The 25,442-nt window shown below is 37.6% G+C and overlaps 1 protein-coding gene across 1 annotated transcript; it reads left to right on the top strand.

Annotated features, from left to right (window-relative positions):
- The first annotated feature begins 1,347 nt into the window (after positions 1–1,347).
- On the top strand, positions 1,348–25,043 carry UBA2 (ubiquitin like modifier activating enzyme 2). The gene is made up of 17 exons (XM_074968773.1): positions 1,348–1,570; positions 4,835–4,918; positions 5,221–5,291; positions 7,321–7,385; positions 7,925–8,025; positions 8,212–8,333; positions 14,000–14,067; positions 14,392–14,507; positions 15,677–15,776; positions 16,409–16,569; positions 19,221–19,314; positions 19,432–19,544; positions 19,629–19,784; positions 20,559–20,655; positions 21,204–21,309; positions 22,158–22,294; positions 23,967–25,043. The coding sequence occupies exons 1-17, from the start codon at positions 1,427–1,429 to the stop codon at positions 24,143–24,145; spliced, it is 1,914 nt and encodes a 637-aa protein (XP_074824874.1). The 5' UTR covers positions 1,348–1,426; the 3' UTR covers positions 24,146–25,043.
- Positions 25,044–25,442: the final 399 nt, after the last annotated feature.

Here is a 25,442-nt window from a genome sequence, read left to right as displayed (position 1 = left end):
CTAGCTTTATTTTGTTTGGCTTATGTCAGGTAGGCAGCATTCTAGAATCCTGCAACTGTTCAGTGGGAAAAGTTGACCCCCTCTGTAGGTTCTGTATATCAATCAGATTAAGTATAAAATACAGGCCTTTCAATTGGATTTCTTTATCTTCAGTTGGCATTAAGTGAATATGCAGTTTGTGATCCAAGAAAATGCATTCTTACTATGACTACTGTGCTAAGGATGATGAGGGTCTCTTTATGAAAACAGGGATATAAGTTTGAGTCCCATCCCATTTACACATGCTTTTGTAGGGGAAGCTTCTATGATATGAAGAAAGGTTTAAAACTACCTCTCCTATAATGGGTTTCTAATCCCTTTCTTCTTCAATCTCCTGTTACCTATTTTTGCTTTAACACACATAAGGATGCAAGCTTTTGGATGCAGTGCTAGGAATTATTCCATATATTCCTGATTCTGGGAGGATGGATACAGCCTAACTTCTGTGATCCAAGTGCTTCTCTAACCTAGGGCATTGGCTGCATACAAATATGCCTGGGTTTAGTTAAACCCCCCGTGTGAACACCTTTATTTTAGTTTGAGTGGTTTTGCTTAGCCCTGTTCTTTAATCCATGTAAACTAAACTATAGCAAGCTTGGTTTAAATTGAACTCAGAGCCTTTTGCGTTGGTGTAAGTAAAAACAGTGTAACTCTGCATGTGGGTAAGTCCTATGACAAAAGGTGTTTTTTTTAAAAAATTGTTAGCTAAACCCTTAATAAATTTTAAAAGGCTAGTACAGACAGCAGAAGTTGTTTGTATTTAGCAGGGAGAAGTGAAGCTAAGATGTGCCTCTAAGGCTAACACGTTTAAAAAAACAAGTTAAAACATTATTCCTTTGTAGATAAGCATTGCTAAACTGTGATTCTAAATGAGATCAAAAAGCACTAGAACCCCCTCTGCCTACACTTCAAATAAGGCGGTTTTTACAGCACGATAGCAATCCTCCCTAATCTGTGTTTTTGCATTGAAGAGACACTTCGGGGGGAGGATAGGAGCACTGAATCCCAGCTGGCAGGGGCCGGAAGCCGTTCTCACCCTCAGCAGCACGTGACCCAAGCCCACCAGGAGCCATTTTTCTGAGCTCTTCTCTGCAGTAGATTTGGGTACGGGAACTGAACCCGGCTCTTCTGCGTCCCCACCCGCCGCTGTCGCCACTTGGCCGTCAAGCCACGCTAGGCACGTCCGCTAGCGGCTCCTGGCGTTCGGAGCGGCCCGTTCTCCTCCCCGCCAGCAGGGGGCGCTGCGACAGTTGCGGGGCGCGGTGGCTACTTCAGTGTGGGCTGGGGCTCGTCGTCGTTGTCCCGAGCGCGGCCCGGCGCTGAGGAGAGACGCGCGGAGCTGCTGCTCGGCCGCCCGCCCGCGCGCGCGCGCTGCCTCCCCCTCGCCATGTCGCTGCCGGTGTCGGGAGCCCTGCGCAGGGAGCTGGCGGAGGCCGTGTCCGGGGCTCGGCTGCTGGTGGTGGGAGCCGGCGGCATCGGCTGCGAGCTGCTCAAGGATTTGGTGCTCACCGGCTTCAACAACATCGACGTGGTGCGGCCCGGGGCCGGAGCGAACGCCGGGCGGGGAGAGGGGGCCGGGGAGCAGATACGGGCTTGAGGAAAGCGGATCGGAGGGAGCCGAGCGCGGCCCGCTTTGCGGGGGTAGAAGCGGGTCGCGGGGCCGCCCGGGGAGCGTGCGCCGTGCTCCCCCCTCCCCTCTCATTGTGTGTTTTCAAACTGCTCCTGCCCGCCAAAGCTGCAGGGACTAGGGAGGGGCTGCCGCGTCCCGCAGGGCCCCCTGCGCGTGGGCCTCCGGGGCTGGCGGGAGGAGAGGTTACAGTGGGTGGGAGAGGTGGGAGCTGGCTTGGCAGAGCTGATGGGGGTGGCCTGCGTTGGGCGGATGGGGAGCAGTTACCGCTTGTGTAAAGAGAAACCCTGACAGAAAATAAATAAAGTTTCAAGCCCGGGAACCCCCAATATAAAATCCAGTGTAACGATGGTGTGTGCGCTTTGCGTCCTGTAGGGATTGACTGTCCAAAAAATACTAAAGACTCGAGTGGGATCTCTCGCTCTCCAGGAATTCAGAAGTGTGATCTGAGAATTCACTAATAACATCTGTATGGGAAGGCATCGCTGTCTGTCTTTCCCCAACAGGGATTGCGCAGTCACATGGTGAAGTAGAAGCCTCGCTTTCCCGAAAGCTAGTAGGCAAAAACTCGCGTGGGAAATAGCAAATCCTGTTTGCCACTTTTCAGCTGCTCCCTTAAAATCTTAGCAAAAAGTCTGTGTTCATTTTTGCTTAATGCTTGCTGTCTTTTAGTAGAGATGTTAATATCTAGAATAGACTGCTGTTGTAGTCTGCTGGGTGATACTAAAAGCGAAATATGTGGGTGGTGAAATTGTATTTTTAGATAATGAGTTGTAAAATTGTCAGTCTTGAAAGTCCAATCCTGATACTTCCTTCAGGCTGTTGCTTTCACTTTTGTTTCCTGATGTGAATCTCTAAACTGGAGTATAGAAGAATGGGTACACATGAAAAAAGGGACTGTTAGCACTTTTGGCAGAAAATTAATGTCCCCAAATAAACCTGGTTTTCAGCTCTTAATTCATTACTATCATGTAATGTAGTTGTAAAGAGAGGTTTTTTTAAAAAGTCAAATTATAAATTTAGCAGGTCTTAGTCACCTGTCTTATTTCCATCACTGTTTTGATTTGTCCGCATTTGGCCATAAACAAAGTTTGAAAATGTTGTGTGGAAAACAGATTTTAAGTTTAGTTCTGAGAAATTTTGTTCATGTCCAAACTTGCTTAACAAACTAAATTAGGAACTTTTATCAGAAATCATGTTTTGACACTTGGCAAATGGTTTCCAGACCCATGGCCATGTTCAGCCCCTAGTACGTTATTCCACAAGCAGTCCCATTTATTTCAGTATTTTCTGGATGGAGTTAACATTAATATTGTGTCAGTGAACCAAATCTAGAAACGAGGACGACGATAAACATTTTTCTTCATTGTGAGGCATTTTTAGTGTTTTTCTCACCTTGTTATTGGACTCTTGTTACCCCTTAAAAATAGCAAGTACTTTTGTTCCAAAGATTGCTGTGGCTGCCTTGGAAAATCAAGGTTTATAAGCCAGGTAAATTTTCCATTGGCATGTTTAGTATTTTGCTTGTGCCCCTGTTTTAGGACCATGGCCAACTCTATTAGCATACATCAGATCCTTAGTTTTGTTCCCTTTACTCTTTTCTCTCTCTCTCTCTCTCTCTCTCTTTGGCAGCAGTTTGAGAGTGTCTATCAAAATTTGACTATGGAGGAAGGGGCTGAGCAGTGGACAAAGAGAATGAGAGCAAAGCTATAATTATTGTGCAAAATAGTTTTGTTAGTTTACAAGAAAATTACTTTTGTCCAATATCAGTAAATGAAAATGTAAAGAAAGGTTCTTAGGAGTTAGGACAGTGTCAATTTGGGCATGTTGTACAACTTGGATGTTTTGTGGCATATGTGTTTAGTCTGCCTGATGGCATGAGTAGGCATTGATGTCAGCAGGCTTGTCTAACAAAATTTGATTGTTGAAAATAATTTTGAAGAATCAAGTTAGGTGACAGTGTTGAACGTGATTCGTCATATGTGCTGATTGCTGAGTTATGGTCAGCATTGTCATGCAACTGAGTTTTTCAAAACCGTGTTCAAATGTGATCAGTTTTTGATATACAGACATGCTCAGTGGAACTACTAGTTTGTGTAATCCCTGTATTAGACTGTAGTGAAGGCTACTGTGTCAGGATGTAAACTGAAACCTACTAAGCTACACATTCAGCGGGAAAAAGAGAAATAGAAGCTACTGCATACCTGAAATGTGACTGAGTTAATATTGGTTTAAGAACTTTAACTTCTGCACTTTGTATTTTTATTTTAACTGCAGCCATAAATCTAGCCATAGAGGGCTTTTTATTCAGTTAATAAAGTATATGGGGTAAGAAAACTACATAATAGTAAAATATATATTGTTCATGAGCAGAATTCTTGCAAATGTTCTTCATTTGCACATGGCATTGCTAATTTTCCACACCATTTTGAACATATCCTAAAATACAGAAGGATCAGAAATTGGAGCTTTCCTACTAACTAGCATGCACATTTTTAATATGTGGTTCAAAGTCACATGTCTGTGCATTTTTCATTTTTCCCAGGGATTCTTTCTGCATTATCTAACTCTCGCATCCTTAAATTTTGAAACTTATCCTAGCTATTAACATTACTGAACATGTGTAATCACTGTAACTGTGCAAGAAGATAACCAGTTAGATATGTAGTTGATCATTTGTACGTACAGGTCCTGCAGCTGTCAGTGTGCAGATATAGTAATTGTGCATATGCACAGATCTGAAAATTTGAGCTTTAAAGTCCATGTACATCAATGCATTTAATTGTCCTGGTCAGTTAAGTCTAGTAATTTTAACATTTTAAATGTAAAATCACATTGTTTTTATTAATTAAATTTATAATTCAGAAGGCTTGGGTTGTGCTTTTTTTTTTTTTTTTTTTTTTAATTAAGTCAGGGTGGAGGGGTAGAAGGTGAAATGAAGCTGTTCCTGAAATTCCTGGTCTTAAATGTTGACTCAGCCAGTTAGAACAATTGTGGTTTTCATGTTTTTATTCATAAATGCACATAACTTTACTTGATAAATTGCAGTAGATCTGAAAATTGTGCTCTCTGAAGATAGCATGAAGAACTCTATTTTAATGTTACATGCGCTACTTTTGGTCTGTTTAGTTTGTAAATGTGAAATGGCTGTCTCTTATGCACTTATAGATTGATCTGGATACTATTGATGTCAGCAACTTAAACAGGCAGTTTTTGTTTCAAAAGAAACATGTTGGGAGGTCAAAAGCACAGGTAAGGAGAAGATTTTGAAAACTGAACTTTTTTCTAATGAATATAATAAACATCTTTCATGTTATGAATGTAATATTAAAATAGTTATTGTACATACTAGATCAACGTCGAAAATTCATGATTCATATATCATATCGCTTGTAATATTCTTTTCTGCAATAATTGATGGAGTAAGTATTGATACAGTATTTCTGCATTTAAAAAAAATTAAAGCCCAGTATTAATGCCTAGTGTTTGCAGATTTGTTGAATCTTGAATGTAAGGTAGAAATATTGGACTACCAATTGTTTGTTCTTTTTCAGGTGGCTAAGGAAAGCGTGTTACAGTTTTACCCAGAAGCTAATATTATAGCTTATCATGACAGTATCATGAAGTATGTTTGTCTTAAATTTTATTTAAATACTCTTATTATTGGGAATTTCATATCTGTATAAATATCTAGTTATTTAAAACTGGTATCTTGAGGAGATTTTATAAAATTACTAAATATTGAAAAATTAGCTATAAATGTCAGGCTACAGCAAACTGAGTGACTTCAGTTTGGGCATGAATTTATGAATTTTATTTTAATGATATTTATTCAAATGTTTGTATCCAATTTCTCCTTTTTTCAACCATTGTGGACGTTTTCTAGAACAGTGTTACTCAACCTTTTTGATACCAGGGACCAGCTTTCTGCCTTCCTAAACTCTGTCAAAGAGATCGCAGGCCGGTGCCGGTCCACAGACTGGTCGTTAAGAAACACTGTTTGTTCTAGAACATTGAATTCTGCTTGGGCCTCAGGTACTAATTGGATAAATGTGTAATTTGAATATTTTTAAGAAGTATGTTGAGTTCTTAATAAAAACCAGAAGACACTTTAACATGTGTGGAGATTAACACATTTGCATATTCTACTCTTATACATGTGAAACACTTTTTTAAAATCATAATTTGACCCTAGCTCTCTGTGTCAACAGTTAACATTTAAAAATCTAGTTAAGAGTTAATGTCTTTAATGTACTAGGTCAGTACAGTACAAAATACATCTTTCCATAAGATGGAGTAATTCTAATGGTTTCATTTGTGTTTTTCCAGTTCCTTCAATACCATGTTTTATGTTGTGTTAATGTTAATGTTGTTGACACACAGACATTTAAATCTTTATTAGCTTTACCCTTTTTCTTCGTTCCTAAAATTTTAAAACCATTAAATATATTTTCCAGAATATACTTCTCTTCTCCCATCAACCCTTTTTCCCTGCCTTTCCAAAAAAAAAAAAATTGGAAGTTTTTTCTAATTGGGTTACAAACGTGTTAGATGGGTTAACAGTTAATGTTATAACATTTACTAAATCAACATCGCTACAGTATTTGGTTTAGAATGTTAACATGCACATTAAAAGATGCTGTCAAATACATTTTTTAGTTCAACTTTTTGTTTTGCTTTCTGTTTATTAGCGGTAAAAACCCTTCAGCATTTGGAAAATTTCTTTGTATATTAAATTTGCCTCTTTCACTACCAGACATTAACATTTCCCCCTGTGTTCCAATGGAATTGATATGCACATCGTGTTTTTTGTTTACAAGTTTTTTCATAGCTATTAAAAGGGGAGTTGTGGGATATGTAGTGCATTCTCCTCCACTGTGGCTGAAAAGATTTTTGTGTGAATCATATTGTCAATGTTGTTAGAAATTTGCACAGTTCTGGAAGTACTATTGGTGAGTGAACTACTGCTCCAGAGCTTAAAAGGAGAATTTTCACCCTGCTTTGGATCATGGGAGTGATTTTTTTTTAAGTGGAACTACAAAGGACATTTCCCATTGGACAATAGTTTTATAGACTGACTAATTGTCAGTAATAATAGGAGAGGTAATAAATAATACTGTTCTGTAAAAGTAGTTCTTTATTTTAACAGTTGGTGGTTATGCATTTTGTTTGTGCATATATTGTTTCTATGTGTTTAAGAACTTTACTGAGTAATAATATGCATATTTCCCTATCTATAAGGATAGGAGTCTGAATGACCATATCTCAGTTGGAGAGAAATTAAAACTAAATTTGGGGGCGGGAAAAACCCTTCCAAAATAACTTATAACTAATAGCATTTTTAAACAAAAAAGGTCATATCTTTAAAGTCCATTGTTTGGGGCCACTAAGTCCAGATGGGAAGCTTGGAATAGCTCCTTTTCAGTAGTATAATGTTCCCATTCCTAGCCCTGCAGTGTTGAAGAATATGAGACTTTAAATTGGGCAGAGGACAGGTGAGATAGTTAAAGGTGAGTGGTAAACTTAGCTTATGTCTGTGGAACTTATCATATGGATATTATTTCTGCTTACATTGTTTGTGTAGAATTTCTGCTGTGCCATAATAACCAAAAGCCATTTAATAAACTGGTTTTAATATTTTTTCTTTTCTACAGCCCTGACTATAATGTAGAATTCTTCCGGCAGTTTACATTGGTTATGAATGCTTTGGATAACAGAGGTGAGATTTCCACTTTTTTTATGGCTTTATTTCTGAGATGAAAGAAATGTGACCTGCACATAGAAGGTAGAAACCAAAAATTACTGAGTTCTGATGTCAATTCTGACATTAATGCTCTTTGCAGCCTCAGGTAAGTCACTCAGCCTCTGTCTCTGTCTCACCACCTGCAAAATGAGGTTACTGCTTACCTACTTCACTAGGGTGGCTTTAAGGTGTACGTCATGTTTGTACAGTTTGGACTTTGAAAATGAACAGTGGTGTATATGTAAATGCTAAGAATTAAAAGTGTGCCCCCCATGGTAGGAAGGTCCCCATGATACATAACTACATTTTAGTTGGCATTTTCTATGTTAAGAACAGCTGTCAATATATTGTACTAACTGAAAGATTGGTGTTGTGAGAGAGGCAAGGTGGTGTGTATAATGAAATGAGGTAGGTGCAGATATATATTATGCAGGAGGCTGGTCTCCAACCTTTCCAAAGTCAAACGTTCTCTTTTAGTTAATATTCAAATTAATCCTGAATGCTTTCTCTTCCAGCTGCACGTAACCATGTGAACAGGATGTGTCTGGCTGCTGATGTTCCTCTTATAGAGAGTGGAACTGCAGGCTACCTTGGACAAGTAACAGTTATCAAAAAGGTTAGTTGATATAACTTTTTATTGTTGTTGTTTGATTCATTTATTCTTTCGGACAGCATAGGCTGGATAATGTCCTTTATGTTTATCGAGATATTGCTAACATTGTCACTTTTTAATGATGAATACCGTATTAGTAGCCATCACAGTGTGACTTACGGAAATAGTTATCTTTTCCTGATTCTATAGGGAGTGACAGAGTGTTATGAATGTCATCCTAAACCAACTCAGAAGACTTTTCCAGGCTGCACAATTCGCAACACTCCATCAGAACCTATCCACTGCATTGTGTGGGCAAAGTATTTGTTCAAGTAAGTAAACATATTTTAAGAAAAGAGCGATCACACTGTTTTCTAATTTCTAAATGTATCGCCGACAACAAAAAATCAAAATAGGCAAATTAAAAATTACATTACAGCATCCTTTTTTCTTTTCCAAACTTCTACCACATTTGAGGAATGCACTGAAAACCTATTGATAGCTTGCCCTATCAGTTTCACTTAATGATAGAACAAACTCTAAAAACAGACTGATATTCTAGTATCGCAGAGAGAAACTGGCAAAAAAGTTTCTTAGGCACATTGATATGGGTTGATTGGAGGTGTGTTTGCCTGTTGCTTCATTATAAATTATGTTTTGTGGGAAGCCAATGAATATTTGCGACCACAATTACTTCATTGATTGAAGAAATTTGCTGCCTTTTTAGAGGCACCAGCTTACTTCAGTATAAATAAAAGTGATAGACACAGTATTGTTGGAGTTATATAAATGAGGAGGTAATTTAAGAGAAACTTGGCTTTACAGCTCATTTTTTTCCATTTAGCTTTGTGTTGTGTGTTGTCTTGCTGAAAAGAACATAATTTAAGATTAGATGTCACCTGCAAGATCTCAATGTGACCTTAGACTAAATTTCCGAGCTGGAGATTTATTATTTAAAAAGTTTTCTCTTCCTTTCATGTTGACTGGTTGATAACAGTAAAGATCATAAGCTTTGAGGGAAATGTGTTAAAGGCAGTACCCTCTCAACAGACATTTGAAAGGCAACAAATACTAACTCCCCCTGTGCCTTAGTTTGTTTTCAGTTATAAACTGCATTACATGATACAGTTCTGTGGTGACCTAGAATCCTATTTTCGACACCTCTGACTCAAGGAATATTTCCAGCACACTTCTGAACAACATACTAACCCACAGAGAGCTTCTTATCAAGACTACAAAAAGAGGGATTCTGGGTGGACTCCTCCTGAAGGTTGAAACAACAGACTGGACTTCTACATAGAGTGCTTCCACTGACGTGCACGGTCTGAAATTGTGGAAAAGCAGCATCACTTGCCCCATAACCTCAGCCGTGCAGAACACAATGCCATCCAGAGCCTCAGAAACAACTCTGACATCATAATCATGATGACGACAGCACCTCCTTTGTCAGCCTTTTTGAACAGGTTGGAATATGAACAAGAGGCTGCTAGGTAGCTCTCCAACACCACTTTCTACAAGCCATTACCCTCTGATCCCACCAAGGGTTACCAAAAGAAACTACAGCATTTGCCCAAGAAAGTCCCTGAAAAAGCACAAGAACAAATCCGCACAGACACACCCCTGGAACCCCAACCTGGGGTATTCTGTCTGCTACCCAAGATCCATAAACCTGGAAATCCTGGACGCCCCATCATCTCAGGCATTGGGACCCTGACAGCAGGATTGTTTGGCTATGTAGACTCCCTCCTCAGGCCCTACGCTACCAGCACACCCAGCTATCTTCGAGACACCACTGACTTCCTGAGGAAACTACAAGCCATCAGTGATCTTCCTGATAACACCATCCTGGCCACTATGGATGTAGAAGCCCTCTACACCAACATTCCACACAAAGGTGGACTACAAGCCGTCAGAAACAGTATCCCCGATAATGTCACGGCAAACCTGGTGGCTGAACTTTGTGACTTTGTCCTCACCCATAACTATTTCACATTTGGGGACAATGTATACCTTCAAATCAGCGGCAGTGCTATGGGTACCCGCATGGCCCCACAGTATGCCAACATTTTTATGGCTGACTTAGAACAACGCTTCCTCAGCTCTCGTCCCCTAATGGCCCTAGTCTGCTTGCGCTACATTGATGACATATTCATCATCTGGACCCATGGAAAAGAAGCCCTTGAGGAATTCCACCATGATTTCAACAATTTCCATCCCACCATCAATCTCAGCCTGGACCAGTCCACACAAGAGATCCACTTCCTGGACACTACGGTGCTAATAAGCGATGGTCACATAAACACCACCCTATATGGAAACCTACGGACCGCTATGCCTACCTACATGCCTCCAGCTTTCACCCTGACCACACCACACCACACGATCCATTGTCTACAGCCAAGCTCTACGATACAACCGCATTTGCTCCAACCCCTCAGACAGAGACAAACACCTACCAGGTCTCTATCAAGCATTCTTACAACTACAATACCCACCTGCTGAAGTGAAGAAACAGATTGACAGAGCCAGAAGAGTACCCAGAAGTCACCTACTACAGGACAGGCCCAACAAAGAAAATAACAGAACGCCACTAGCCATCACCTTCAGCCCCCAACTAAAACCTCTCCACGCATCATCAAGGATCTACAACCTATCCTGAAGGACAACCCATCACTCTCACAGATCTTGGGAGACAGGCCAGTCCTTGCTTACAGACAGCCCCCCAGCCTGAAGCAAATACTCACCAACAACCACACACCACACAACAGAACCACTAACCCAGGAACCTATTCTTGCAACAAAGCCCGTTGCCAACTGTGCCCACATATCTATTCAGGGGACACCATCATAGGGCCTAATCACATAAGCCACACTATCAGAGACTCGTTCACTTGCACATCTACGAATGTGATATATGCCATCACGTGCCAGCAATGCCCCTCTGCCATGTACATTGGTCAAACTGGACAGTCTCTACGTAAAAGAATAAATGGACACACATCAGACGTCAAGAATTATAACATTCAAAAACCAGTTGGAGAACACTTCAGTCTCTCTGGTCCCTCGATTAGAGACCTAAAAGTGGCAATACTTCAACAAAAAAACTTCAGAAACAGACTCCAACGAGAGACTGCTGAATTGGAATTAATTTGCAAACTGGATACAATTAACTTTAGGCTTGAATAGAGACTGGGAGTGGTTGGGTCATTATACAAAGTAAATCTATTTCCTCATGTTTATCCCCCACCCCCACCCCCCACTGTTCCTCAGACGTTCTTGTCAACTGCTGGAAATGGCCCACCTTGATTATCACTACAAAAAGTCGTCCCCCCCTCGCCCTCTCCTGCTGGTAGTAGCTCACCTTAAGTGATCACTCTGGTTATAGTGTGTATGGTAACACCCATTGTTTCATGTTCTCTATGTATATAAATCTCCCGACTGTATTTTCCACTGAATGCATCCGATGAAGTGAGCTGTACCTCACGAAAGCTTATGCTCAAATAAATTTGTTTGTCTCTAAGATGCCACAAGTACTCCTTTTCTTTTTGTGAATACACACTAACACGACTGCTACTCTGAAGCATTACATGGTAGGTGAGTCTAGCTTCCTGTTGAGCCAGAACAGAGAGATAGAGGTGGTTTTTAATAGTTTCTTGCCTTTTGTTTCAAATATAAATTCCCAGTCACAGGTCTTGGTGTTCCTTCAAGAGGTTAGGTCATGCAGCCTTAAAACAAAATTGCCATGAGATGAACTTTTTTATTCTGGAATTTTTCTGTTCATAGGAAAGATAAATAGCTCTACTGCAGGATTGGGACTAGTTAATTTCTCAATCCATGTTTGTAAGAACTTTCCATTTGGAATTCTATTCTTCACTTTATTTCAGCTCTATAGAAGTGCAGACTGTGGACATTTTATTTTCTTGCCCTAAAACTGTGTGACATTACCCAGGGTACAGTATGAACGGTTGAACAGCTGTGTCCCCTCAATTCTTTAGCCTGGGTGCCTTTTACCCTGCTTCACTGTGAGAATCACTCCTCGTGTGCCCACACACAGCCTCCAACATGTAAATTACTCTCAGCTATATTATATGAGTGCTATGGCCAGCCATTCTTGAATTACACTTCACAGAAACACTAACAATTTCTCAGTCCCAGACTTTCCCCAGAAGTGTGCCCTCTCCTGGACAACACAAGCTCATATAAAATCTTGCACAAATCTTGTTCTCCTAACTGAAGTTTCCTGAATACTTCAATCCAAACATACTGGTTTAGGTAAAACAATAAAACAAGTGTATTATAGAAAGAAATAAAAATTTTAAGTAGCTACAAGTAATGAGGCATTAAAAGTCAGAATTGATTACAAAGAAATAAAAGGTAAAAACGCAACTAATACCTAACTTAACAAGGTAAGTGCATTCAAAGCAAAAGGTCTCTCACCACATGTTCTGGCAGTCTTACTGGCTGAATTCCTTTCAGACAGAATTCCCCCCTCAATCGAAACCTGTTTCTTTGTTCCTCAGGTGTTGTGGTCATTGTGGGGAGAGAGAAAGGGAGGAACAACTTGGGGTATCTGTTCCTCATTCTTATCCTTTTCCTCCTCTTTGAGAATCATCTCCAGCTGAGATTCAGGAGACAGTCTGTGGGGACAGGAACCTCCAGCTGTTTCTTTACCAACGTGTAAATTTCTCCCTCTCACCCTTTTTCCTGCCAAAGAATTGCCATTTAACCAGGTGATGATCTATTTGATTCCTTGACACCTGGCTGAGACATCAGTTTGTCTTTTGTATCTGAGGAACTGGTTTGTGACTGCTTCCCCAGATTTGGAATATGTTTTAATAATATCATTCAGTAGAATCTTATAACTTTATATACAATGTTGGCACACATATTGTACTGGGACAATAATCAGCAAATTATGAGTTTTCAAATACCACCTCACAAGGCATACTTTATGAAATATTTGTCATAGTTTTGAAAAAGGAATGAATATAGGAGTACCAACTGTCACACTGTCTATGGCTGACTTTTTAATTAGCCTGTTCTTTTATCAAAGGATGCTCCCCTCGCAGAATATTTTCTGTATCGTTTTTGGGGTCCAAATAAATTTGGTATATACATCATACTTCCATGCTATAGAAGCTCTGAGAAATTATCCTGTTGTGGCTTCTCACAATATAAATATTAGACTGTGCTAAATGAAATTCTCATAACAAAATATAAAAATCCTAGATTTAACACAGCTGTGATAATCAAGTAGAATAGACTGGGATAAGTAAGGTTTCAGAGTAGCAGCCGTGTTAGTGTGTATCCGCAAAAAGAACAGGAGTACTTGTGGCACCTTAGAGACTAGCAAATTTATTAGAGCATAATCAGGAATCATAACATCAACAACCGGGAGGAGAACACTTCAACCTCCCTGGCCACTCAGTAAAAGATTTAAGGGTGGCGATTTTGCAAAGAAAAGCTTCAAAAACAGACTCCAACGAGAAACTGCTGAGCTTGAATTAATATGCAAACTAGATACCATTAACTTGGGTTTGAATAGAGCCTGGGAGTGGCTGGGTCATTGCACATGTTGAATCTATTTCCCTAAGTTAAGTATCCTCTCACCTTCTTGTCAACTGTCTTAATGGGCCATCTTGATTATCCCTACAAAAGTTTTTTTTCTCCTGCTGATTATCGCTCATCTTAATTAATTAGCCTCTCATAGTTTGTATGGCAACTTCCACCTTCTCTATATGTGTATATATATATCTTCGTACTATATGTTCCATTCTATGCATCCGATGAAGTGGGCTGTAGCCCACGAAAGCTTATGCTCTAATAAATTTGTTAGTCTCTAAGGTGCCACAAGTACTCCTGTTCTTTTTGGGATAAGTAAAGCATCTATCACAAATTTTTTATGACAGGCTTTAAAAAACCAGGTATAAAGAAGGAACTACTTACTTAACAATTACCTTATGATAATCTCATGTTTTTGTTTTTTTTTAATACGTAGTCAGTTGTTTGGTGAAGAAGATGCTGATCAGGAAGTATCCCCTGACAGAGCTGATCCTGAAGCTGCCTGTGAGTGACATAAATCAGTAACTTCATAGTATATGAGTTGTGTTAATCAAAATGTCTTAAGTTTTTTACAGCTAGTTGTATGATATTCAATTAATGTTAGTCTATTAAGAAACGATCCTGAGAACTGTCTACTTTCCCTTCTCCTTTTGGATTCTCTGATAGGCCAATGGATTGCAGAGGGAAAAAACCTCTGAATACTTCAGAGACGGGTGAATGTTCAGTTCTATTCCCTGGATAGTGTTAGTTTATCCATGATGAAAAATATGTTGGGTCACAACCTGCTTTTTTTAAATTCAAAAACATAATCAACCTTTTATTTTATAGGGGAGCCAACAGAAGCAGGAGCAAGAGCGTCTAATGAAGATGGTGATATTAAACGTGTTTCAACTAAGGAATGGGCTAAATCCACTGGATATGATCCAGTTAAACTTTTCACTAAGGTAATAGTTTTGCTCCCGATAAGTATTATTGTTTGAAGTGTGTGAATTACTATAGACTTTTAAGTGAAAATTTTCAACTTGGATGCTTAAGTTAGCAGTCAAATCTGATTATTTAAGAAAAATAATAATCCTGATATGACACTGAGGCCTTGTGTACACTGCCACTTTACAGCGCTGAAACTTTCTAGCTCAAGGGTGTGAAAAAACACACCCCATAAGTGATGCACGTTTCAGCGCTGTAAAGTGGCAGTGTAGACAGTGCAGCAGCGCTGGGAGCTACTCCCCTGGTGGGGGTGGTTTGTTTTTTTTACAGCTGGTGCCGCGACTACACAGCCACGTTAAAGCGCTGCTGCGGCAACACTTTAACATTAGTAGTGAAGACATACCTGAGAGTAGTTCTTGGTGTAGCATCGTGGTCCTACCATGTATACTCCTTTGCCTGTGCTCCAGTGGAGGGACAGTTACCAGCTGCCTCTGTTGCACCAGAGCAATGACTAAATTGTAGTTAAATTTACATCTGATTTAGTTATTTTTAAAGAGAAAAAATGCAAAAACTATTTTTGAGCTCTGTGGGAGCCCCTCCAACATAAGCAGATGCAGTCTGAGTATGGGAAGGTTCTCCTTTATGCTCTGGGTGCAACCATCCCAGGAACAGGGATGTAGGTGCTGTTTCAGAGTCCCTCCCCAAACAGTTGTCCCTAGTGGATAGAAGTTAGGAACAGGCATGATACGGACTGTGATGTTAAGCAGTACAGACTGTTACCATGGTCTTTAGAATTAGATCACTGTTTAAGTTGACATATAGGTAAAAATGCCCTTCAGCACATGTTCCAATATTTACAATGACTACTTCAGTGTGTGTTTGTGTATGGTATCATTATTCCCTTGACACTTCATGGATGATAAAATATTTGGGTGCTAACTACTACTTATTTCTATTTTACATAAAATAGTTAATGTTTTAGAAGGCAGGGATTGGGAGTAACTTTTCAATTTCTATTTCCCCTTTGTGCCTTCTTGAGGTGAGGGGAATTGTTATATAATTTTAATCACTGTGGCTGAACGTGCTCTCCGGTAGAGAAACACAAGCTCTTAATCTTAAAGTAGATTTAAAAATGAAGTAAAACAATATCTTTACTTTCCTTTTCATTTTTCATATTGTTTTGTAGCTTTTCAAAGATGATATCAGATATCTGTTGACAATGGATAAACTGTGGAAAAAAAGGAAACCTCCTGTGCCATTGGATTGGACCGAAGTACAGAATCAAGGTAATCTTTTTTCCCTTTTTTTTCCCCTTTTTGTTTTTTGTTTGTGCTTTATGGTATACTTTAAATATTCAACCATATAAAACTGTATGCACTTTACATACCATTGTAACTATTTAAAAATACTGATTTTGACATTTAATTCTTTGAAGATCTGCTGTTTCTATGGAGAATGAAAATGCCTTTCTAAATTTGACTTGCCCTTGCTATTTCAAGTATTAAGTACATAATTCTGTAGTTCTCATTTTAAAAAACTGAAGCCTCATAGAATACACTGATATCCTCAGCTGTAACAATCAAGTGTTGTTTAAACTGTACTTCATTCTTGACAATAAAAATGTCTCATACTCAGATTGTCTTTGGACTGCCTTCTGTGTTTGTATTAGTTACAGCAATTTTGAGTTTTCAGCAGTCTTACTGATATGAATATACTAAAATTTAGCTTTTGAAAAGGAAGACGTAAGTGCAGATTTGTTATAAACTATTTCAGCTACTCTAGTTTATGGCTTATAATTGCATGTTTTCTAAATGGAGTACAATTTTATTAAAATTGGCAAATTTGACATCTTTAAAAAAGACATCTATGAAATTCCTAAATATTTGTAATCTTAACTTTTTTTTCTTTCATTTTGAAGAGAAAAATATGTCTGATCAACAGAATGACTCCTCTTTAGGCCTGAAAGACCAACAGGTTCTGGATGTCAAGAGCTATGCACGTCTGTTTTCAAAGAGTGTTGAAACTCTGAGAGTTCACCTAGCTGAAAAAGGTGATGGAGCTGAACTTATATGGGATAAGGTTAGTTCAGAAGATGTATAAGAACTTGTCATATGCTAAGTAAATGTGCTAATCGGTTATTAAAGGCTTAGTTTGATTCTACAGTAGCACTTCTAGGAACAAAAAATAGGTGTGGCTACTCATGAGAATGCGTATTTTTATTTAGTCTTTAATAGTTCTGTACAACAATAGTTAAAACAGTCTGGCAAATAAAATTGTACAGTGCAGGTAATTCCATAATAAAGTACATATATTTGGGGAGTGCAGGGCTGCTGTCCACTTTACCCATCCTGGCCCACAGCCAACCTGCTGCTAGGACCTTGCCCTCTCCCTCCTGAATGGGGAGGTGGCTATAAAAGAGCAATGGATTTACCCATGGTCACACATTCAGCAGAAAGATCAAGTATTTGGAAGTAAAATAATTACTTTTAAAAGTTGACATATCTGCTAGAGCAGTGTGGAGCAGTTTTGCCACTTCTAGTTGTGGCTTTTAAAATAATTGTACTTTGTTAGTCAGGAGAGAGATATGGTAATACGTTTTATTGGACCAACTTCTGTTGGTGTAAGTAACAAGCTTTCAAGCTTGTCCCATCCACCAACAGAAATTGGTTCAGTAAAAGATATTATCTCACCCACCTTGTCTCTCTCACAGCTACAACAGCACTTGAAACAACAATGGAAGATACTGAATTCTAGTCATATCCATTTAATTCCTCTCCAGTATAGACCCTTACACAGAGGTAAGGATGGAGCCAATTACTGTGTAAAGCTAGTGCAAAACTCTGACCATAGACATCTGATATATTATGAAACTTTGTTAAAGAAAAGTGAGGAACAGAAGAGTTGATCTGGCTATTGTCTGAACATCAGAAATAATATGATCTTGTCCTGTGAGCTGTGGTTATCTGAGTTGAAATGAACAGCGGAGAGTTTCTTTTTAAAATGACTTCACCACACTTTAAGCAGTGGGGGCCATTGTCTGGCTTATCAGAAAAGGTCAGAGAGCAACTTGGTGTGGCATCTTCATGTCAGGTCAGTGTGGAGATGTTAACCCATTCTCCCCATGTGACCAGAAGAAAGGAGGGACTGTTTATGTCCACGCAGATTGGCCCAGACAAGGGGGATTTATTTATTTTTTTTGCCTTCCCCACAGCTGGTTGGGGGCTTTGTTGGGAGCAAAAAAAAGTTAGTGGGGATTAGGCTGTGATGTCACAACTCATTATGTAAGCTTGGGGCTGTTGTCTCATGCAAGTACTACATAGGGAAGGGATGCGGTGATCAGATAAAGGAGGTACTCCTAAAAGGAGCGGAAACGGGCAGGGGTTCAGGACTCTTGTGACAGGTACAGCCGGGAGTAAATCCATTGCTCTTGTATAGTCCTCCCCCCATTCAGGAGGGAGGGGGCAAGGTCCTAGCAGTGGGTTGGCTGTGGGCCAGGATGAGTAAAGTGGGAATGTGGACAGCAGCCTTGTACCCTCCCAGATATATGTACTTATTATGGAATTACCTGCACTGTACAATTTTATCTGCCAGGTACTTCCAGATGTTTAGGAATAAAGTTTCAGCCTAATTAAACCACATCCAGTGTCTTGTGTCCTTTTTCTGGCATAGCCGGACAATAGTCTTTCTGCAGTAGACTTGTATAGTAAAAGATCTGGATTGTTGTACTGCCATTTCTGAAAAAAATGTGGTTGGAACAAAGAGCTGTTAATAGAAACAACATAGAAGAAGAGTCAAAGGTCAAACTGAATTATTGGTGAATCCAGTAATGTCAATATAATATGAAGAGACAAAATAAAAGATATAACCTCACTCACCTTGTCTCTAATATCCTGGGTCTGACACAGCTACAACTACACACCATACAGTAAAATATAAACACAGATTTTAAAAAAAACCAAACAGTCAAGATGTCAAATTAGTAATAGATAATATAAAGTCTTAATTGGAAATACACTTTAAAAAAATTCCTGCTAAAGCGCTAATCCTGCAAGCTGCTATGCATCAGCATACCATCAGGATCTTCACTTAAATGCCAAGTCATAAGTTCAAGACTGTTTTTCCTCATAGTTGAAAACGTCCAACATCAAATACAGAAAAATGCGTTATGCTGTATTTTAGGGTCTTACCATATTGGCAGTTGTTTGATAAAAGTAGAATCCTGAACTCTATGATTTTGGCTCTGATGTGAAGGAGAAAGAACCTTTATTTTTCATTGGATGGCAATGTAATAGAGGAATGGTCACAGATTTGGGAATTAGGAGGTTCTGAAATCTAATCCTGGCTCTGTCACTGACTTTCTGTGTAGCCCTGGGCAAGTCACCTCCCCTGCCCTTTCTTAGTTTCCCTATCTGTTATTGGAGATAAGACATTTACCTACTTTCAGGGATGCTGTGAGGATTAGTGTCTAGAACTTGCTTTGAACATTTTTAAAGCGTTATGTAAATACATTTACAAAATGAAAATACGTAGTATTTATAATATTTGTTTAAAGTACAACACTGTCTAAAAGTTGAAACATAATACTATCTGAAAGAAGAAATGCATCAATTATAATTACTGAGTATTGTACAAGATCTCTCAAATTGTCTGTATTTATGGTAATAGACTTCTGCAAACATTTCTTCCAATTTAAAATCTATTCTAAAATGTTTTGTTAAACTTGTTGGCAGGATGACCCATCTGCAATGGATTTTGTTACTTCTGCTGCAAACCTCAGGATGCACATTTTCAGTATGAATATGAAGAGCAGATTTGATATCAAGTGTAAGAATAAAATTAATAATGACCTCGTTAAATGAAGTATTTTTCTCTAGCACTCCTTTAAAGGTTCATGCACTGGAAAAAAAAATCTACTTTTGCTTTTTTTCTTTTTTTTTGCAGCAATGGCAGGAAATATAATCCCTGCTATAGCTACAACTAATGCAGTGATAGCTGGTTTGATAGTGCTGGAGGGTTTGAAGATTTTATCAGGAAAAATAGACCAATGTAGAACGGTAAGCGAGATAACATTTTTGCTTTTGTTTTGAAGTTATTCGTTATATATTTGACCCTCATTTTTTCCCTCTTCTTCCTCAAAGATTTTTCTGAACAAACAACCAAACCCAAGAAAGAAGCTACTTGTTCCTTGTGCATTGGATCCTCCAAATCCCAATTGTTATGTGTGTGCAAGTAAACCAGAAGTGACAGTGAAACTTAATGTACACAAGGTTACTGTGTTGACATTACAGGATAAGGTAAAGACTCTGAAACCTTAACTGTCATTTTTTACTTAGCCTTTGCATTTTTTTCAATTTATATCTAAGGTTAAGTACACTTATTGTACTACAAAATTTTGTTGATGTTTGAACCCTTTTTATTACGGTATGTATGTCAAGTTTAGCAATTATGATACTAAGAGGAGAAAGGGGAACACAAACTAATTAGAGATACTTTTTAAATTGCATTTTAAAATCTGTAAGGGAAGTTTAAAGACAAATGTCAGTTTCAGAGATGAATTTTGTTAAGAAATAGAAAATGAAATAAAATTCCTTAACTGTATTGCTAGTAACACCTCAGATTATTAAAACTGACTTGTTAAATCTGTGTCCACTTTTCAGAGTATATTTAAGCTGTTTACCTTTTTCTTTTTACTTTGAACTTTTCTCATCAAGGACAATAAAACTAGATTAGTCGGTTCACTGCTAGTTTATTCTTATTAGTAGTACTTATTAGTATTAGTAGTACATTATAACATGATAGCTATTTTAACATCCTGTCTCTTGTTGAGTATCTTAATATTAGATTTTAAAAAAACCTACCTGAACACCTAAAAGAGAGGGCCCAGTTACATAATTTAGTCGTTTTTTGTATTGACTGGGTTTTGAGATTCCAGTTATGGTGGGGAATTTAATTTGCTCAGATGAATAAGAGAGATTTTTTTAATAGGCTTTAAATGCAGATGTCTCAAGAAGAAGAAATTATGGGTCTTAAAATAGAGTATTCAATATTGATCACTTTTATCCTTTCAGATAGTGAAAGAAAAATTTGCTATGGTAGCACCAGATGTACAGATAGATGATGGAAAAGGGACTATTCTCATATCTTCAGAGGAGGGAGAAACAGAAGGTATGTCCATACTAGCTTTCTGGTTCATTTGAAACTGCATTGAGTCCAGATGGCTTAGTGTAGTGTTGTTTAAACCTCTTTATTAGTAGTCCTGTGCATAAAACAAAAACCTCCCCAGAAGTTATGCACAAATGTATTAGAAGATATTAAGGGTTAAGTTGGATGCAGAGTGATCAGGAAACTGAATCAAAATGTTTCTCTGTTCCATTATTCTTCTGTTATGGCAAGGTATTGGAAAGATCATAAGGGTTACAGTGTGTAGATAAAAATGGCATAAAAAGGAATGAGAAGATTCTGAATCTTCTGGCTTTTATGCTTTAAACTCTACCTATAAAACTTTAACGTATATTTGTACCTTTTTGAATTATTTTATAATATAGGTAACATTTTATTTAAAGTAAATCAAATATACTTTACCAGTCTCATTTTCTTACAGTGAATTACTTGTTTTTGAAAGCAAACTCCTATTCGTTGAAGTACTAGTACTAATTCTAGTACTTACCATAATTTTTGTAAAAATTCTGTCAAATATTTCACTATTTTTGTAGCAAATAACCACAGGAAGTTATCAGAATTTGGAATTCGGAATGGCACTCGGCTACAAGCGGATGATTTCCTGCAGGACTATACCCTGTTAATCAATGTGCTTCATAGGTAAAGATTTTGGAACATTTGTTTTCTTACATATAATATATATTCTATAGCATTGTTCTAAGGCGAATTTTAAACAAACAAGTTTAAAACATTAAGTGACTAAAAGGATATGAAGACTTTGATAGGGAACATTTGTCTTACTGTTGGATTGAAATAATTTGACAATTTTAATGTAAGAATAGGAACTTGGAGAGATCTTAGTTTAATTAAACAAATTTTATGATACACGGACAAGAATGCAGTGTATGCTCAAAATAAGTACAGCTGGTGGATCTCAAAGGAGAAAATAGGTATAGCTTTCTGGACTGTCATATCAAAAACTACTAACTAAATGGAAGATTGATGACTATTTAACTACCTGTTATCAGAATAAAGGGTTGCAAGTTTGGTGCTCAAAATCAGTAGTCAGTTGAAAATCTTGGCCTGTTTTATTTACTGTGTAGAATGCTCCTAGAACCAAGGTAAACATAATTATATTGTGGGGAAGCTGAGTAAATTATTTACATACTTATAAAATAGATTCATTCACTCGACATTTGTGATGAACACAGAAATTGGGCATTTAAATTGAAGGAAACTGAGGAAGAAAATTCAAATGACTATTTACCTCAGTGGTGGTCTTATTTGAAGAGGCATTCCCAGGTAGGCCATTGAAACAAGGTGTGTATATGAATACAAAAAGCATGTCAGTCAGGAGGGAGCTTGAACAGCTTTTCCATTTATTATCATTTTGTGATAATTACATGTTGCTCTCTTAGTAGTGGATTCAGATATGTGGGGTTTTTTTTATGAAAAGACCAATGTGGATGCTTACATGTTTGATTAAAAGCCTATGGGTTTTTCCACAGTGAAGATCTAGAAAAAGATGTGGAATTTGAAGTTGTTGGAGACAGTCCAGAAAAAGTTGGCCCCAAACCATCAGAACCAATTTCTAAGAACATTACTAATGGTAGTGATGATGGAGCACAGCCATCAACTTCAACAGGTAAAGAATACTTATGCGATTGAATTAAATAGCTCCTTTTACTCGAAACCTACCTGTTTGATTGTGCACTACAGTTAAAACATAAAATAAGTGTCCTTTACATGATGACTTAAAGCTGAGTCCATTTTTGTAATGTGAAAAAGCAGTGGGGCCCAAGATACCTATTATGAAGGCATCTTATGTGTATATAACATATAAATAGTAAAAAAATGCACCTTTGAGACTATCATTAAAAATGTTAATATTTTATCTTAAATGTAAACTTTTAAAAATCTAAACTACTTGAATAGTTTTTCTTATAAGGAAGATGTTGTTTAACTGCAAAGGATTTTGCAGGCATAGAGCAGTTAAAGGACTAGAGTGTCATTTGCAATGATTGTGTAAAATAGACTCATCATGTCGTCATACTGTATGTTGGTGAATAAATAAAATTATTTTTATGAACCCACACAAAGCAAATACTTCCTCTGTTACAGCTTTTGAACCGGTTAATGCTGGTGGTAGTTTGACCAAAAAAATCTATTATATAGATAGATATACACACACTAATAATATCTAGCTCTTAAATTTTATAGTGCCTATCAGCAGATCTCAAATCAGTTTCATTCTCCCCATTTTACAGTTGGGGAAACTGAGGCACAGGAAAGGATGTGAGTTGCCCAAGGTCAGCCAGTAGGGCGGTACCAAGTCCAGTGTTCTGGGCATTAGGACACACTGCCTCCTTTTTCCCATTCTAAGCAAAGCATGGTGAAAGCAGTATTTGCTAACCAGAAAAATATCCATACCTTCTCTTGCAGTTTTAGAATGTCTGTCTGTCTGTCTGTCTGTCTGAAGGTATCCTAAATAGTTTAAGAAATAACTCCAAATAGATATGGGACTCTAAAATTTAAGTTAAGATATTTGAAACTTCCTGCTATGCACTCAGAGCTGGCACAGAAGCACAGATTATATGAAACTGAAAGCTTGTTTTATGTAGAAATTGTTATACATGTTTTCTCTTTTAAAGTTTTTTGAGAAGTTCATATGACTTTTGTGGTTCTACCCAAAATATATGTGCAAAAAAGTGATCACTTGCCCATGCCACTTAATTTATCACTTTTTCTAAATTGAGAATAAGCATTAGAGCGTGGTCAGAATTATTTCAAATTTAGATAGAGGCAATTTTTATAAGTACTTCAAAAAAAGTTTCTACAGTGTATTCATACAAAAAACAGGGTTCTTAAAAGGTAAATCTGCTTTTCTAATGTATCCTTTCTGTTCTCCTCTTTACATGTTCCATTGTTATCTTTTTAGCTCTTTGTTAACACAGCTTCCCGTCTATTCTTTTTCTCTATGCCTGGTTCTTTTTCACTCTTATGGGCTCTGTTAGTAGAAGTTCTAGTTCATTCACTAAGAGTAAAAGTTGAAGATGGACTGGGACTCAAGTGTGTAATTATTCTTGACTTAAAACACCTGCACATAGGGCATATGTGCATTTCATACTGACTTTGCATGTGCACAAAGATCTTGCCAATTAACCCTTATCCCAACAAAAAAGTATTGGACGTTCAAGGGTGAGAATGTCTTATCAAAAAACAATCCGTTCATTTTTGGCATTGAAAGCATTTTTCTATTTTTGTGCTAAGTGAAATAGTCAGTTTTTAGAGTATACCAATTGATTATTTTTTTTTAGCTCCAGATCAAGATGATGTATTGATTGTTGACTCTGATGATGAAGGTCCTTCAAGCAATACTGATGATATGGAAAATAAAAACCGCAAGAGAAAACTAGAAGATAGAGAGCATGTCAGTACAAAGAGAATGCGTTCAGACCAGACAGAAGAGCAAGATGACATAATAGCACTAGACTGAGTGCAAATACCCAACGATAGAATGATCTAGATAATGTAATACAATAAGATGTTACTTTGGGGTGTGTTAAATGTCCAGAACTAGACTATTTTTATGGCCTTTGTTCCCAGGGAGAATCACACCACTGGCTTACAGAATTTGTGTCCATTCCTCTTGATGGTAAAGCACTCATTTCAATAGAATCTTAGAAGTTTTCCAGTATCCTATATTAAATGTAGTAGAAACTTAGTTTATAAATACTTAAACATAAGTATTTGCTTAAACAGTCATGAAGACAAAAAGCATGTTATTTTTATGTAAATACATTTAGATATAATTCACTAGGACAAAACTACTCTTGTTTAGTAAAGGGTCATCATTTGAAACCCAGATTTATAAATATGTAGATTTTTATTTTGGCTAGACATAAAATATTTTTAGCCTAGATCTAACCATTTTTCACACCCTCAACTAATATGAGATAGCAGATTCTTTAAAAAGAGAAATAAGAAGTGCTATGTTTAAACTCTCTGATCTTAAACATCAGCTGGCACTGTGTACATTACTGTAAAACAATGTTAATTTACTCAAGTTTTTCAGCACGTACTGCCTGGTATGTCAATGTAAGAAACAAATTTTGTGTATTGTTACAGTTTCAGGTTATTTATATTTGCTGTTTTGTAAAACTCAAATACTATTACTATACTGTACATCTCATGGACCAAATAAACGACATCTGAAATACTTGCTATATCTGTTTGCACAGTCCAAGTTTATGTGGAATTCTGGGATATTTTACCATGTATACAGTCTTCATAAATTAATACTGTACTATTTTCATTTTTGAAACATGATCTCATAGTACAGAACTTAAAAATTAAATTGTTTGAGGTAGAAGGGGAATTTTTTTAATAAAACTTTTATGTCAATATTTTTTTCCTGGACAATCAATTATTGGCCTATTGAATGTGAGCATTTAAACCAGCTTTTTCCAGGTTGTAATCTCCAATGGATATTGCCACTTCATGGCTTTTGGAAAGGGCTGGCACTGGGCTTTATGCGGTTCATTAGATTACACTAAAACTACTGTTATGGATTTCTTTCTAACAAGAAGTTCTGTAGTTCAGTTTGGTATTTGAAAAATTACTGTGTGGTAAATGTGTAAGTTTTGGAACAATATTTTGAAAGTATTAAATTTTTGTTCATTTCAGTAGCGCCCAAAGTTTGCAATATGTCTGCAACATATTCAACTTGAGGTGAAGATTTCACACCTAAATCAGGATTACTACTATTTTACCAAAGTTATTTTCAAAATGGA

The sequence above is a fragment of the Natator depressus genome, chromosome 12, assembly GCF_965152275.1.
Source record: "Natator depressus isolate rNatDep1 chromosome 12, rNatDep2.hap1, whole genome shotgun sequence".
Classification (NCBI taxonomy): domain Eukaryota; kingdom Metazoa; phylum Chordata; order Testudines; family Cheloniidae; genus Natator; species Natator depressus.
The sequence above is the reverse complement of the archived record's forward strand: the minus strand, read 5'-3'. Positions and strand labels throughout refer to the sequence as shown.